Below are 12,902 nucleotides of genomic sequence, written 5' to 3' on the forward strand. Positions count from 1 at the left end.
CAAAGTGCAAAACTAGAACTCAAATCAAGGTCCTTAAACTTGTAATTCATCATGCTTAATTTTCCCTATATTTTCACTCCCATTTGAGCTAGTGGCAGACAAATATAGCTCAGGTAATCTATTTGTATTTATTATAGTTCAAATGTATTTATTTGACCAGAAGATAAAAAGAAATCTCACATCCATTGGTTTAATTGCTAAGTACCTGTAAGCCGTAAGCCACAGGTGGAAGCAAGGGACCAAGAACTCAGTCCAGATGTTCCAGGTAGATGGCAGGAACCTCATTGGATGAGCCATCACCATTGCTTCCTAGTGCTCACATTTTCAGGAATCTGGGTTGGAACTCAGGTACTGTGATGCAGAATGCAGGCTTCTTAAGCACTAGGCTGAACTCTGTTTATAGTTTTGTTCCTAGAATCATCATAGTTAATTCCATTGAGTCACTAAGCTTCCAAAAAATAAAAAGAAATCATATCCTGTTTCCAAACTGGAGTAAAAATCACAGTGAGCTCAAAAGAAAATTTGAATTTTCAATTAACCTTAAGAAAAAGTGACTGTTTTTTTTTTTTAATCCATAATTTACAGCTAATACTGGAATTGCTTTTCATGTGTGGTTGCACCAAATTTATTTATTTCTATTTTTTTCTAGGTTGTGGGCTGAATTACCATAAGAGATGTGCATTCAAAATCCCCAACAATTGCAGTGGTGTGAGGCGGAGAAGGCTGTCCAATGTCTCCCTCACTGGGCTCGGCACAGTCCGCACGTCATCCGCCGAGCTTGCCACCAGTGCCTCTGATGAGCCCCTTCTGGTATGGTCTCCTTTTGTCTGTTTTCCCCAAAGCCATGAAAAATCCCTGGAGTGGTGGGTAGCGTTGTCAGTCCAAGATGGTGCCCAGGGAGGGCAGACACAGCTAGAGTGCTAACAACTATGTTTTTTTCAATGCCTGTGCGGTAGCCTGACCAATGTTTTATCAAATTTCCAGCAGCTTTGAGTTTTCTTATATCTCTGAGCTTAGTGAAATTTTCAAATAAATGAGGCTTCATCACAGTCATGGAATGATAGCAACCAGCACAAACTAATATGTTATTGTTGTGAAACACAGTGTGTCAAAATTTGAAAGTGAGAGATGAAAGATGTTCTCTGAAGCTTGTTAGACTAATATGGTTCATAGCAGAATATTTATTTTAAGAAAAAATTTAAAATGGCTTTGATGAAAATATGAGTCTTTTATTGTTTGAAAGTCTTGTTGTTTCTGATATACTCAAAAGTTAATTATCAGACACTGACTAGTCCCTGGGCTGGGTGGGGGGAGAAATATTTCCATTAACTCTAAAATATCTGAGGGTTAAGCATGGCTATTCATCTTTAAGGAAGGCAAATTCAAATTTTCCAAGCACTTAAAAATTGTTGAATTATGAAAATTAATTTGTTTACATTTCTTAAGTTAATATAAAGTGGACAGTTTCCACAGACACAGTTCCTAGTTAACAGATACAATTTCTAGAATACAATAAAGCAAAACCTTTTTAGAATCAAGATAATTGTACCAGATTTTAAATTCTTCAGGTTTACTCCTAGCAATAAAATAATAAAAATGAATTAGAAATAAAAGACTTAAGGTTACCAAAATGTTTAGGTTCAGGAAATCGCTCTTACATTAGAGGATGATATTTGTTGAAAACATTTGTAAGAGATTGTGTTCATTATATATATGTTTAGAAAATATTTTACTGTGAGCTTTATATTATTTAAACCAAGCACAAGACTCAAATGAGTGTTTGTTTTCATAAATAGGGAATTTCTATAATCTATTTCTACAGATTTGAAGGGGACCAATTTTTTGTGTTTTTCCTTCTTGGTTAAGTGACCCTGTTAGAGAAAAGTGGGAATTAAATTCCACCAAAATGTATAAGAATAGATTTTATTTTTAACTTTCTTATGTATAAGAATAGATTTTATTTTTATTTTAAATGTATGCTTGTATATTATTCCATAGAGTTTTATTGATCAGAATTGATGATATTTTTACTGAAAAGTACTTAAATTAGAACTTTTAAACTTAAGCCTTATACCAGTTTCCCATCTCAGAAGGTATTGAAGTTTGAATTTTTGTAATTTACAGAAATCACACTTAAATATAGTAATTGAGAAATCACAACTTTAATAACTCAGATAGTTAAAAGTAAATTTTAAGAAATTAAATTGAAAATAGTTTCTTTGTTTCAGTTTCATCTGGAAAAGCTTAAAAGATGTGTAATGTGTCACAAGTAATCTAATGCTCTAAATAATTCATCTTCAGAATAGATTATAATATAGAAAATTAATGTTAAAAGCACTTATTTTTGTTTCAAGTTTTATATAATAAGCACATACATAATTTCACATGTTTTGTGCTTCAAAATATCACATAGAAATATATTCTAGCATTGATAAGATCTTATATTCCTGTTATCATGTATTCATGTACTTTTATAAATATAGTTTCTACACAAAATTTAGTTTATTTAGCTACAATATTTAACATAAGTTTTATTATTTTTATTTTTAAAACAAATTATGCTTTTAATTGTTGTACCCATCAATTGTTCAATTATTTGAACTAATTGATTATAAGCAGAGTTCTATGAAATCCATTAGTGTTTTGTTGATGAATAGAGACTTTTGTAGGAGAATGATTAAGTACCTGCTTTTAAATGTATTTGTGAAAGTCAAATTTTAACCATGTTTGCCAAGATTCATTGTAAACTTGTGATCAAATCACACATTTCTGATGTGAAAAAATATTGAGGCCTTATGTAAGATGCTTTGAAAGACTATGGTGTCATAGACATTCATAGTCTTGCACAAAATGCCCTTCATGAAAACTTTAGATGGCAAATGCCTTTGGAAGTAATGGTGAAATTATTTGCCACATTGTCTGAAAAATCAGGTTGTGCATGCATGTGTGTGGCACCTTCTGGATGCCGTGTGGTATCAATGTGTTTATCTTTTTACCCAGCCTCTGAGAAAGTAGGAAATATTCATCCATCTTGAAGATGACTTATATTTCCCTGTTGCCTTTCTTTGTTTTTTTGTGTCTTGGGAACTTAATTTAGGGACACAACCACCATATTCTATCCAGGCATGCTCTCAGTACAGTGAGTATGCTCACATTCAACCTGGGGTAAAATGTAAAAGGCCAATAACTATAGTTCATAGGTTATTGGGAATGTCTAGACAGATATGACATGGAAAATATTTCTTTTCCTAAAAGGGATAGTGACCTGTATGACCTCACTTTCTGATGACATTTGAAAATTCATTTGAAAATATGCCATTATGAATGTATGAATTTGCTCTCACAAATGAGAATTTGAAATGTTTAATGCAATAATTTGTCCTTTTTTAAACTATAAACTCCTTGTTTTAGGAACAGACTAAGATATTGTTATTCCTGCTAATTTATGCATTTGGGGAATATAAATTGTATGTCATATTTCTGTAATGCTACTAAGATAGAATATTACAATAGAATACATGATATGAAATCTTAACTTTTCAACAAGTTTATTTGGCAGAAAGCCATATTTGTGTGAGTGTATTTCTTTTTGCAAGCTATTACCAATTTAGAAGGAAATTAAAGAATGGTAGATTCTCAAGTAGAATACACTTTGTTATTTTGTTATATAATTATATATATATAATTATATATAAAAAGTATATATATACACTTATCAAGATCATGTCAGTTTTGTCTTTTTAGATAAATATTAGAAGAGACTAGTATTAAATTATCCCATATTTTCTCAATGCTTTACTCCCCTTTGTATTTACCTGCAGTGTTGTGATATTTGAGAAAGTTTAAGCCAAAAGAAGCCTTGTTGCACAGGAGTTAGTCTTAGGAAAAAATGAATAATCTCTTTAGATGTTTTAAATACTAAGGTGAAGCTGCTATCAGACTAGTTCTTCTACAAGCAGCAATTTTTGAAAGGTTGAATAAAATATGTCAAAGTGCAATAAAAACCATTTGAAAGCATTCCAGAGCCACCAAGGCAGTCAGGATTTGAGGGACTCATCACAGAGACAGGGCACAGGTGCACTGTGCAGCTTCTCTGAACTCCAGTTGACCAAGGGGTTAAAGCACATGCATATCAGAATACCTGGATTTTATCCCCTGTTCTGGCTCCTGACTAAAAGTTCCTACTAAATGCAGAACATAAGAAGCAATGGTCGTGACTTATATTTGGATTCCTGTCACCCATGTGGAGACCGGGATTAAGTTACAAGCCCTTGGCTTCAATTCAACCTAGTTTTAGCTATTATAGGAAAATGAGGGGGAGCCAGTAAATGAATTAGCAGATATAATCTCTCTCTCTCCCTCTTTTTCTTCTACTTTCCTTCTTTTTCTTCCTCTTTCTCTTCCTCCTTCTCCCCCTCCATCTCACTCTCCCTACTCTGTCCTCAAATAAGTAAATAAACCTTAAACAATGTTAATAATATGGAGACTGAGACCTTCAGCATATTAAAATCCTGTAAAAGCACCAAAGATGTTACAAAGACACAGTTAAGACAGGGTAGCATTACAAAGTATTAAGGGTAAAGTCATATGCTATTACACAAGGATAAAAAAAAAAAAGAAATGGATTAAGTAAAATAGAGTCCTGGAAACTGCATGCATGCTCTTAGTTTATGAAACAAATAAAATCACTGTTACTAAAGGATGAATTTTCATCCAATATTAAAATTTTGGTAGATTGGGAGCTTGTAGGAGATAACGTAAAAATTATCCAGAAAAACTTGGGATATGAAAGCTTTTTACAATGCGATTCAAGTTGCTAATGACAATGGAGAGACTGAAATTGATCATCCTTGGAATGAACAAGTTATTTTCATCAAAATATATCATTAAGAATGGAAAAGGATTGTCACAGAGTAGAAGAGTACATTTTCAATATAAATGTCATGTAGCAAAATCACATTGAGTGTGCATTTATTTTCAAAAAGGTTGAAGTCTGGCAACTCTATGTAAAAATCTAGGAAATCCTTGAAAAATAGTTTAGAAAACAAGTTAGCCAATAAACTTTTTATTGATAACTACTGAAAAGTTCATAATTAAGTTTACTAATATTTAATTGTACCAGACTATTTGGCATTGAAAAAAAAACTGACAATAACATGTATTGGTTAAGATACTGAAAAATGGAATTATATATACTACCACTGGTAAGTAACTGGAAAAATGATTGCTTTCCAACAAATCTTAATCTTCTTATAAAATCTATTTATTTATTTGCAAGTCAGAATGACAGAGAGGGAGAGAGAAAGAGAGAGAGATTTTCCCACCTGTTTGTTCACTTCCCAAATTGCCCCAACAACCACATCTGTGCCAAGCAGAAGGCAGAACCCTAGATCTCCCTCCACACCAGGCAAAAGGCAGGACACCAGAACTCCCTCCATGTGCCCATGTGAGAGGGAGAGGCCAAGTAACTGAGCTCATTCTTTTCTGCCTTCCCAGCTGCATGATTAGGAACTGGACCTGAAGCAGAGAGCTGAGACATGAACCAGCATTGTGATACATAATTTTTGACATTGCACATGGTAAATTAATTTGTTATGCCACAAAGCTGGCCCAGGGTGCTATATCCTCATCTGGATTTGATGCATGCACAAAACTTCCTCATGTTGTATACCTAGGATTTTATACCATTTACCCCATATGGGTTATCTAAACTGCTTTAAAGAGCAGACATCAGGTGGCAATTTGTAAAGTCATGAAGGACTTTTATCACAGCCCGTGAGAGAAAAGAACAGAACATTTTACCATCACAATAGATAATTAAGTACTGATGTTTGTCAGATCAGCTAAAAGAAGGTGGTGTTATATAATGTGTATTGTTCAATAATACAAAAACCATCTTTGGTTGCAAAATGAAAAGTAATATGCCAGGCCCAGCACAGTATCCTAGTGGCTAAAGTCTTCACATTTCACAGCAGGATCCCATGAGGGCACCAGTTCATTTCCGGACAGCCCCACTTCCCATCCAGCTCCCTGCTTGTGGCCTGGGAAAGCAGTCAAGGATGGCCCAAAGCCTTGGGACCCTGCACCCATGTGGAAAAAGCTCCAGTCTCCTGGCTTTGGCTTGGCTTAGCTCCGGACAATGTGGCCACTTAGGGAGTGAATCATTGGACGGAAGATCTTCCTCTCTGTCTCTCCTCCTTTCTGTATATCTGAGTTTCCAATAAAACTAAATAAATCTTTTTTCAAAAGTTAATATACCTCATTACCCTGAAAGGCATAATATCAATTTGCATAATAAACAGTATTTTCTATAGTAGTTTTTACCAAAGATTCAGAACTATAATTCATATGATTTTTCTCTAAGGGAAAAAAATTGCTGTGATATGACACTACAATTGACCATAGAATTGGTCTCTTCTTCCACACCCTCACATGATCTGCCACATTTGTGGCCATTGTGACTTGATAAAAAATGGAGCTGTCAATGCCTTTCCCCCAATTTTTCTTCAGAATAATGGTATTATAACAGAATTAGATTTGGTGAGATTTGGAATTGCTTCTTAGTCTATCTTAGTCGTGGACATTATGGAAATTATTAGTCATAAAAAGTGAGTTACAATGTTTTGCAATTAAAAACTCACTCAAGTGTGGAATACCTGTTTCTCATGAACCCCATGGAGATCTTATGTGAGAAAACACGTACTTTGGGAAATAACGATTTAAAGAAGTCACTGAATAAATACATGTCATTTGGATGGTCTTCTGAAGCTGAATTCTCATGCAAACTCAGAGCAAAGAAAGTCAGCAATATTTTCATTTTAATTTTCTTCTGGTTATCAGAGCTATTCCCCATATTTTTAAAAGCAGAGATTTTTAAAAACTATATTTTCAATACAAATTGTCTACTGAATCAAAACCTTTGCCTTTCAGACTTCATTGATACTCTCCATTTAAGAGTCACATTGCCTTTCTGCATTTGCGTTATATCCCAATCTTAAACAAAAGTGCAAGAAAGCAATGGTATCCATCAAAATGTTTAAAATAAAAATATATGTAAGTTTAGCAATTCACAACTGTGAACTGTTTTGTAGTCTTCACTATCAGTTTGAGTATTACTAAAAGTAATTTCCAACTCAGATTTTTCATGTCCTCAAAGACTGATTAGTGTAACATTTTGCTTTTTCTTAAAAACGCAGTATTAAGAAACACTACTGAGTGATATACTTTAATTTTCCCCAGTAACATTGTTTTCCTATGTTTTTCTCTCTCCTCTCTTTTTTGCCTGCTATTTTGCTCTTACAACTTCATGTTTCAGTCTCCAGTGAGTCCTGGTTTTGAGGTAGGTATGAGTGCTACCTGGTTCTAGGAATTTGTGTCACACCTATTGCAAACTAATATTTTAGCATTAATTGACATCACTAGTTATTTGTATTGACTACATTGGAATAGCCATGTCAGAGGTTCCCTCAGAATTCAACTCAATGAGCTGCAGAAAAGCGATGAATCTTTCTGTCTTTCCTGTCCAATTTAATTTCCCACAGTTCTCAGTAACAAAAATTAATACAATTACTGGAGCTATAAAATTAGACTTATTAAATTTGTGCTGATTATTTGAATCCTTAACATTGGTATCTTTTCTATGAGAGGGCAAGTTGAGAATAAAACAGAATCCAGCCTCCACTACATGGCTAATTGAAAGTCATGCAAAGTCATCCCAGAATGCCCACATTTTAGTTGATACAGTCATGAGCAAAATGACAACTGCCTGAAAATGAATATAGCTGCTTGTTTTGGCTCCTGCACTTAGCTTTCTCTTTGAAGAAAGGTTTTTCTAACTCATTTGTTTTGTCAAAATCTACTATTTTTGAAAAGATGTTATGCAAATGCAAATATAAAGTTCTCCTTCCAAGTAGAACTTATATATGGAAATACAATTATTGACTTCCAAAGGATTTCATATAAATCCTCTCCCAGAATTGGTCTTAAATCAGCTGAGATAAGCATTAGGGAGGCACACTTAAGTAAGAATATAGAGAATACAGCAATGTGCTTCCTAAGACGATGTATTATGACCAGCTGAATTGTTTATGTTGAGTTTCGCTTTTCATGGATCTTTGGCCAATTGAGAAATGCCATAATGTTATTTGCCCTCACGAATACATTTTAATCATCATTCTTATTGTTCATTTTGAATATGGTCTTGATAGGTAACTGTGAAAATACAGCCAAAACATACACTAGATTACATAAATGGACAAGTCGAGATCTTTGGTTTACAAAATGAAAATATCAGTTTCAGTAATAGTAAATTCATATTTTTGGAAACAGCACTTTGTTTCAAAATATTCCCTCCAGTCCTGGCACTCTAGCCTAGTGGCTAAGGTCCTCACCTTGCACTACCAGGATCCCCTATGGGCACCAGCTCTAATCCCAGCGGCTCAACTTCCCATCCAGCTCCCTGCTTGTGGCCTGGGAAAGTGGTCTAGGATGGCCCAAAGCCTTGGGAGCCTGTGCCTGCAAGGGAGACATGGAGGAAGTTCCTGGCTCCTAGCTTCAGATCAGCTTTGCTCCGGCTATTGGGGCTAATTGGGGAGTGAATCAATGAACGGAGGATCTTCCTCTCTGTCTCTCCTCCTTTCTGTATATCTGACTTTCTAATAAAAGTAAGTCTTTAAAAAATATATGTCCTACATTGGTAAGTCCTTGTGAAAACTTAGTAAGTGTACTTATTTATATTCTTGTAAATTTGCTTTGTAACTTAAAATGCCTTCCAGACATAATTCATTATTATCTTTTACTTCAAATAGTTCATTGGGCATAATAAAGCCAGAGAAGGATGGGAAGCATTTTTCACTTTCTTCTCCCACATTGCAATTGGGAACAGATTGTGAAAAAGAGTAAAGAATGGCCTGATTTTCTGGGGAAGTTGTACAAATTAAAGACATCCACGCTTTCTCAGAATAACACCTGATGGGAATCAGATGTGTTTTTGACTTTCTTGAACTTTGTTTATATGTAGTTTGTCAAGAAGATAACAGAATTTACTCTTAATGTTTTGGAAGAAAATTATACATGAAATTTGGTGACTATTTCTCCAGAGAAATATTTTAGAAACAGTTGTGGACATAACAGAATTGTCATAGAAATCTGAGCAAAAAAAAAAAAACAAAAAACAGTGTCCAATTATAATTTTCCTTGCTTGTGAGGAGTCTACAAGACATTAATGGAAAAGAGCTTAATTTTTTTGCAACAAAATAGTCTTATATTTTAATTCCTTTGTACACAACTTTTTGAATAATCATGTTATAATAAGTAATCCTCTGTTTATCTTTAGTGGGAGTACGTATTTTTAATATCTTTTCTGAAACTTTTAATTTTTGTTTTTAATGGCAAATAATTATTGTGTATATTTATCTTGTTTGTTAATTTTTTTATTAGTTATTTATTTAAGGGACAGAAAAACTCTTGGAGAGACAGGCTGAAAGCGGCAGACAGGGAGAGAAAACTCCCATTCATTCGTTTACTGCCCAAATGTTGGAAACAGGAAGTCAGTACAGATCTCTTATGCAGGTCCCCAGAGATAATTAACGTGAGCCACTACTTGCTTCAGGACTCACTCCCAGATATTGCAATGTAGAATGTGGGTATCTCAGCTAGTATTTAAACTGCTTGGCTAAACGCCCTCCTTTCAACGTGGTGTTTTGATTTATCTATATTTACAGATTGTGATTTTTTTTAAGGTAGTGAAGGCACGTTAATTCATTCTGTTGCTGTACAGAGACAGCTGAAACAAATCAATGTGAGATTAGTGATGTGAATCACAATGAAAATGGCGATCGTTTCTTGGTGTGGAAGAATTGAAGTCCAAGTAGTAATCTCAGATACTGAATGATTTTTGTGACCACAGGGTACAATTGATGGGACAATTCGAAATTTCTAAAGCTCTAACCTTTATGAGTTGTTGTGTTTTTTTTTTTCAGTTAAATAACTTTACAAAACTCATTTTCAATATTTGAAGTCAGCATCCACTAAGATTGCTTTGAGATTAAGGGACTCTACACTGAACTTTTGTTATTATTAACATTCAAACTGCTTTAAGAGATTAAGGGAAAATTGCTTATTCTAAAAGATTTCACCTTGTTTGACCGTGTTATATCCTCACTTTAGCAACCTTTTAGTGTCTACAAAATTATCTGAGTGTTGAATTTAATTTTTGTGTGTAAAGGTACATATTTTCTAAATAGCAGTTTTTCATAAACTGCTATTATTTTCAAAAAGGCTTACTGATTCACTGTTAATTAAGACAAGCATGGTACAGAAAAGAGCTCTTGGCTGTACTTTCTTAAAACATGTACCTCCAAAATGACTCATTCACTTACTGTTTTCATTTATTTAAAAATGATGACAAGGAGAATATCAATATTGTATTATCTCTCTACAATTGGATATGATTCTGCCACACTTTTCAATAATCAAAGTAGATTCTATTCAAGTGAGCAAACAATGAGGGGAAAAAAAGCTATTTCTAATCCTGAATGAAACTCTGATGATATTTTCTGCCCGAATGAATATTTTCCAGGATATTTTCCAAGGTAGTAGAAGTTTCTCTAGAAGTAGAGGCTATGTTAACTTTTGTTTCCTGGAGTTCCAGGAATCCTAATGATTCATCTAAATCAAAAAGTCATTTTTTCCAGTTAAATATGCACTGTGACAGCCATGTTACAATTTTCCAGCTATTGCAAGATTTCTTTTGATGATTGTATAAACTTGTTCTCCAAATTCAGATGTGGACAGTGTACAGATTCACTGAGAAATGACATGCAAGAATGTTTTTGACCTGCCTCTCTGCAGCTCTTGAAAAACAGAGCAGCATGCACGCTGGTGGGCTGGTGGGCCAATAACTTTTTAGTACCATTAGCATGGGCCCCAGCTTGCTGTGTTCTTAACTTTTAGTATTCAGTGGGTACCCATGGACTGGGGTCCATTATGAAAGTATTCTCCAAAAAAAAAATAATTGCATGTACATAATTATGACGCATACAGAGGAATTATTGAGAACATCCCATACTGCTTGCTTATACCTCCAATGCTAGGTGTTAGTAACATCCGGAAGTTTAGCAAAGGCTAGCAAAAGCCAGTCTCAGGAAAGGTGCCACAGCTTCTTTAATACTTCCCACAAGTTACTAACAGGGTCCACCTCTATGATCAGTACCAGGCAGTTACATAGAGCCTTTTGTGTCCATCTGACCTCTCGCCAGTGCCAGCCATGTTTGAGGTCCTTCTGTAACTCCTTACCACTCAATACTACTGAGTGTCTCACTGAATACTTTATTAGATGGTTCATTTTGTTCACTTTAAGAGTTGCTGTGTCTTTTAAATGTACCTACTCAGGAAAAGAGTAAGACTTGAATGAAGAATAATCAATACAACTTCTAAAATATTTCTGTCTTCAGAAATAGTTGTTTGATGTTATATTATCCATTACATGTAGTTTTACTTGGTTCAATTTGATTATTTGAATTTATCTCTTCTCAGGAAGAGGGATGATATTATAATTGATCATCAACATAATGAAATGTAAGATGAGACACTGTCATAAACAAATATGCCTCATATGCACTACATATTCCTCATTGGTTCTTGTAAGTTACAAGTCAATAAAACACTCTCCATGTGGACCTTTTCAAAGGGAGGATCTCTCTCTTTAAGGCCCTGAATCTGTATATTGTATTTAGTGGTAAGCTTTCTCAAGATTCTTTTTATTGCCACAAGGTAATCAATGGGGCAGGCTTTTTTTAGATTGTTTCATTCCATTTTTCAGTAAGCTTAGGACACAAAACACATGAAGTTAAATACTGTCCCTAAGACCACTGTCCTTGAAAATTTTTCACATAATCTTTTTACTTTTCACTTTATGCATGTTGATCAAGTCTGACACTCAAAGCTCTATTGCAGAGGTTGCTGATATACAAGTTCTTTTTTTTTTCCTCAGTGAAAAATGCCTGCTTTTATTTTATACATTTAGAGTTCCTGGCATTAAGTTTGCATTGATTTCATGTTAAAAAGAAGGGTAATCCCACTTCAATCATTGTCTTCCCCCAGGAACTCGCAGATTTATATGATGCTGGTAACTGACATTTTGAAAGAACATTTCATGTAATTTGGAACAATTCTTGAATAGGTCTATTACTTTCCCTACAAAGGGTGGATCACTTGAGAAAATAGTAAGGTTTCTTTACCCTTCACTTCTGTTTACTTTAAAAGAATGAGCCAATATAAGTTAATGTAACTTCCAAGACTACTTTAGCACTCAGCAAATCTAGATCACCTTGTATTTTTAAAAAGAAATTATATATGTTATTACTGTGAAAGCTTTCACAAATTGTTACAAACATTAAGAAATGGATTCTCCACTGTAAAATACAGCATCCATCGCCATTAAGCAGGGAGCACACTTTTTTCCCTCTTGCCCTGTAGCAACCCTTTTCACTGTTATGAAAAGGTGTTGATTGGTTTTTATTTATGCTATGTATTTAAGATTATCCAACTGAGTAACAAAACTCATTTATCTGGCATATTTGGCAAGGCAGTTCAAGGAATGTAGAATTAGCCTAGCCCAATCAATTTGAAATTGACTGAACAACCAAACCCTCTACTCACTGAATTATGGGTTGTGGAAACATGTCTGCTCCCACATGGATTCCATTTATCACGTGCCTTCATATTTGTCTACTGCCAAACAAATACTTTGTGTGAAAAAAATCCCACAGTTCCCCTGTTAGAGGTAATTTGTTCGCGTAGATGTTGTTGAAAAAACATACTCATGACTTTGTGCTTTAAGAAGAAGTAAGTCTCAGATTTGGACTTCAGTGTTTCCTTAGCCATCATACGTGGGGTTAAAT

General features: G+C 34.4%; 1 protein-coding gene across 2 annotated transcripts in view; it reads left to right on the forward strand.

Moving 5' to 3' along the window:
• Nucleotides 1-12,902, forward strand: part of PRKD1 (protein kinase D1) — a 280,136-nt gene that overhangs the window by 199,746 nt on the left and 67,488 nt on the right. Inside the window, exons 4-5 of one of the 2 annotated variants that reach the window (XM_040968763.1) lie at nucleotides 650-810; nucleotides 7,316-7,339. In XM_040968763.1, coding sequence (XP_040824697.1) covers nucleotides 650-810; nucleotides 7,316-7,339 — 185 coding nt within the window. The remainder of the gene's footprint in view (nucleotides 1-649; nucleotides 811-7,315; nucleotides 7,340-12,902) is intronic. The other variant, XM_040968764.1, reaches the window with a different exon arrangement.

Source organism: Ochotona curzoniae, unplaced genomic scaffold (assembly GCF_017591425.1).
Source record: "Ochotona curzoniae isolate NIBS_2020 unplaced genomic scaffold, NIBS_Ocur_1.0 scaffold_4701, whole genome shotgun sequence".
NCBI lineage: Eukaryota > Metazoa > Chordata > Mammalia > Lagomorpha > Ochotonidae > Ochotona > Ochotona curzoniae.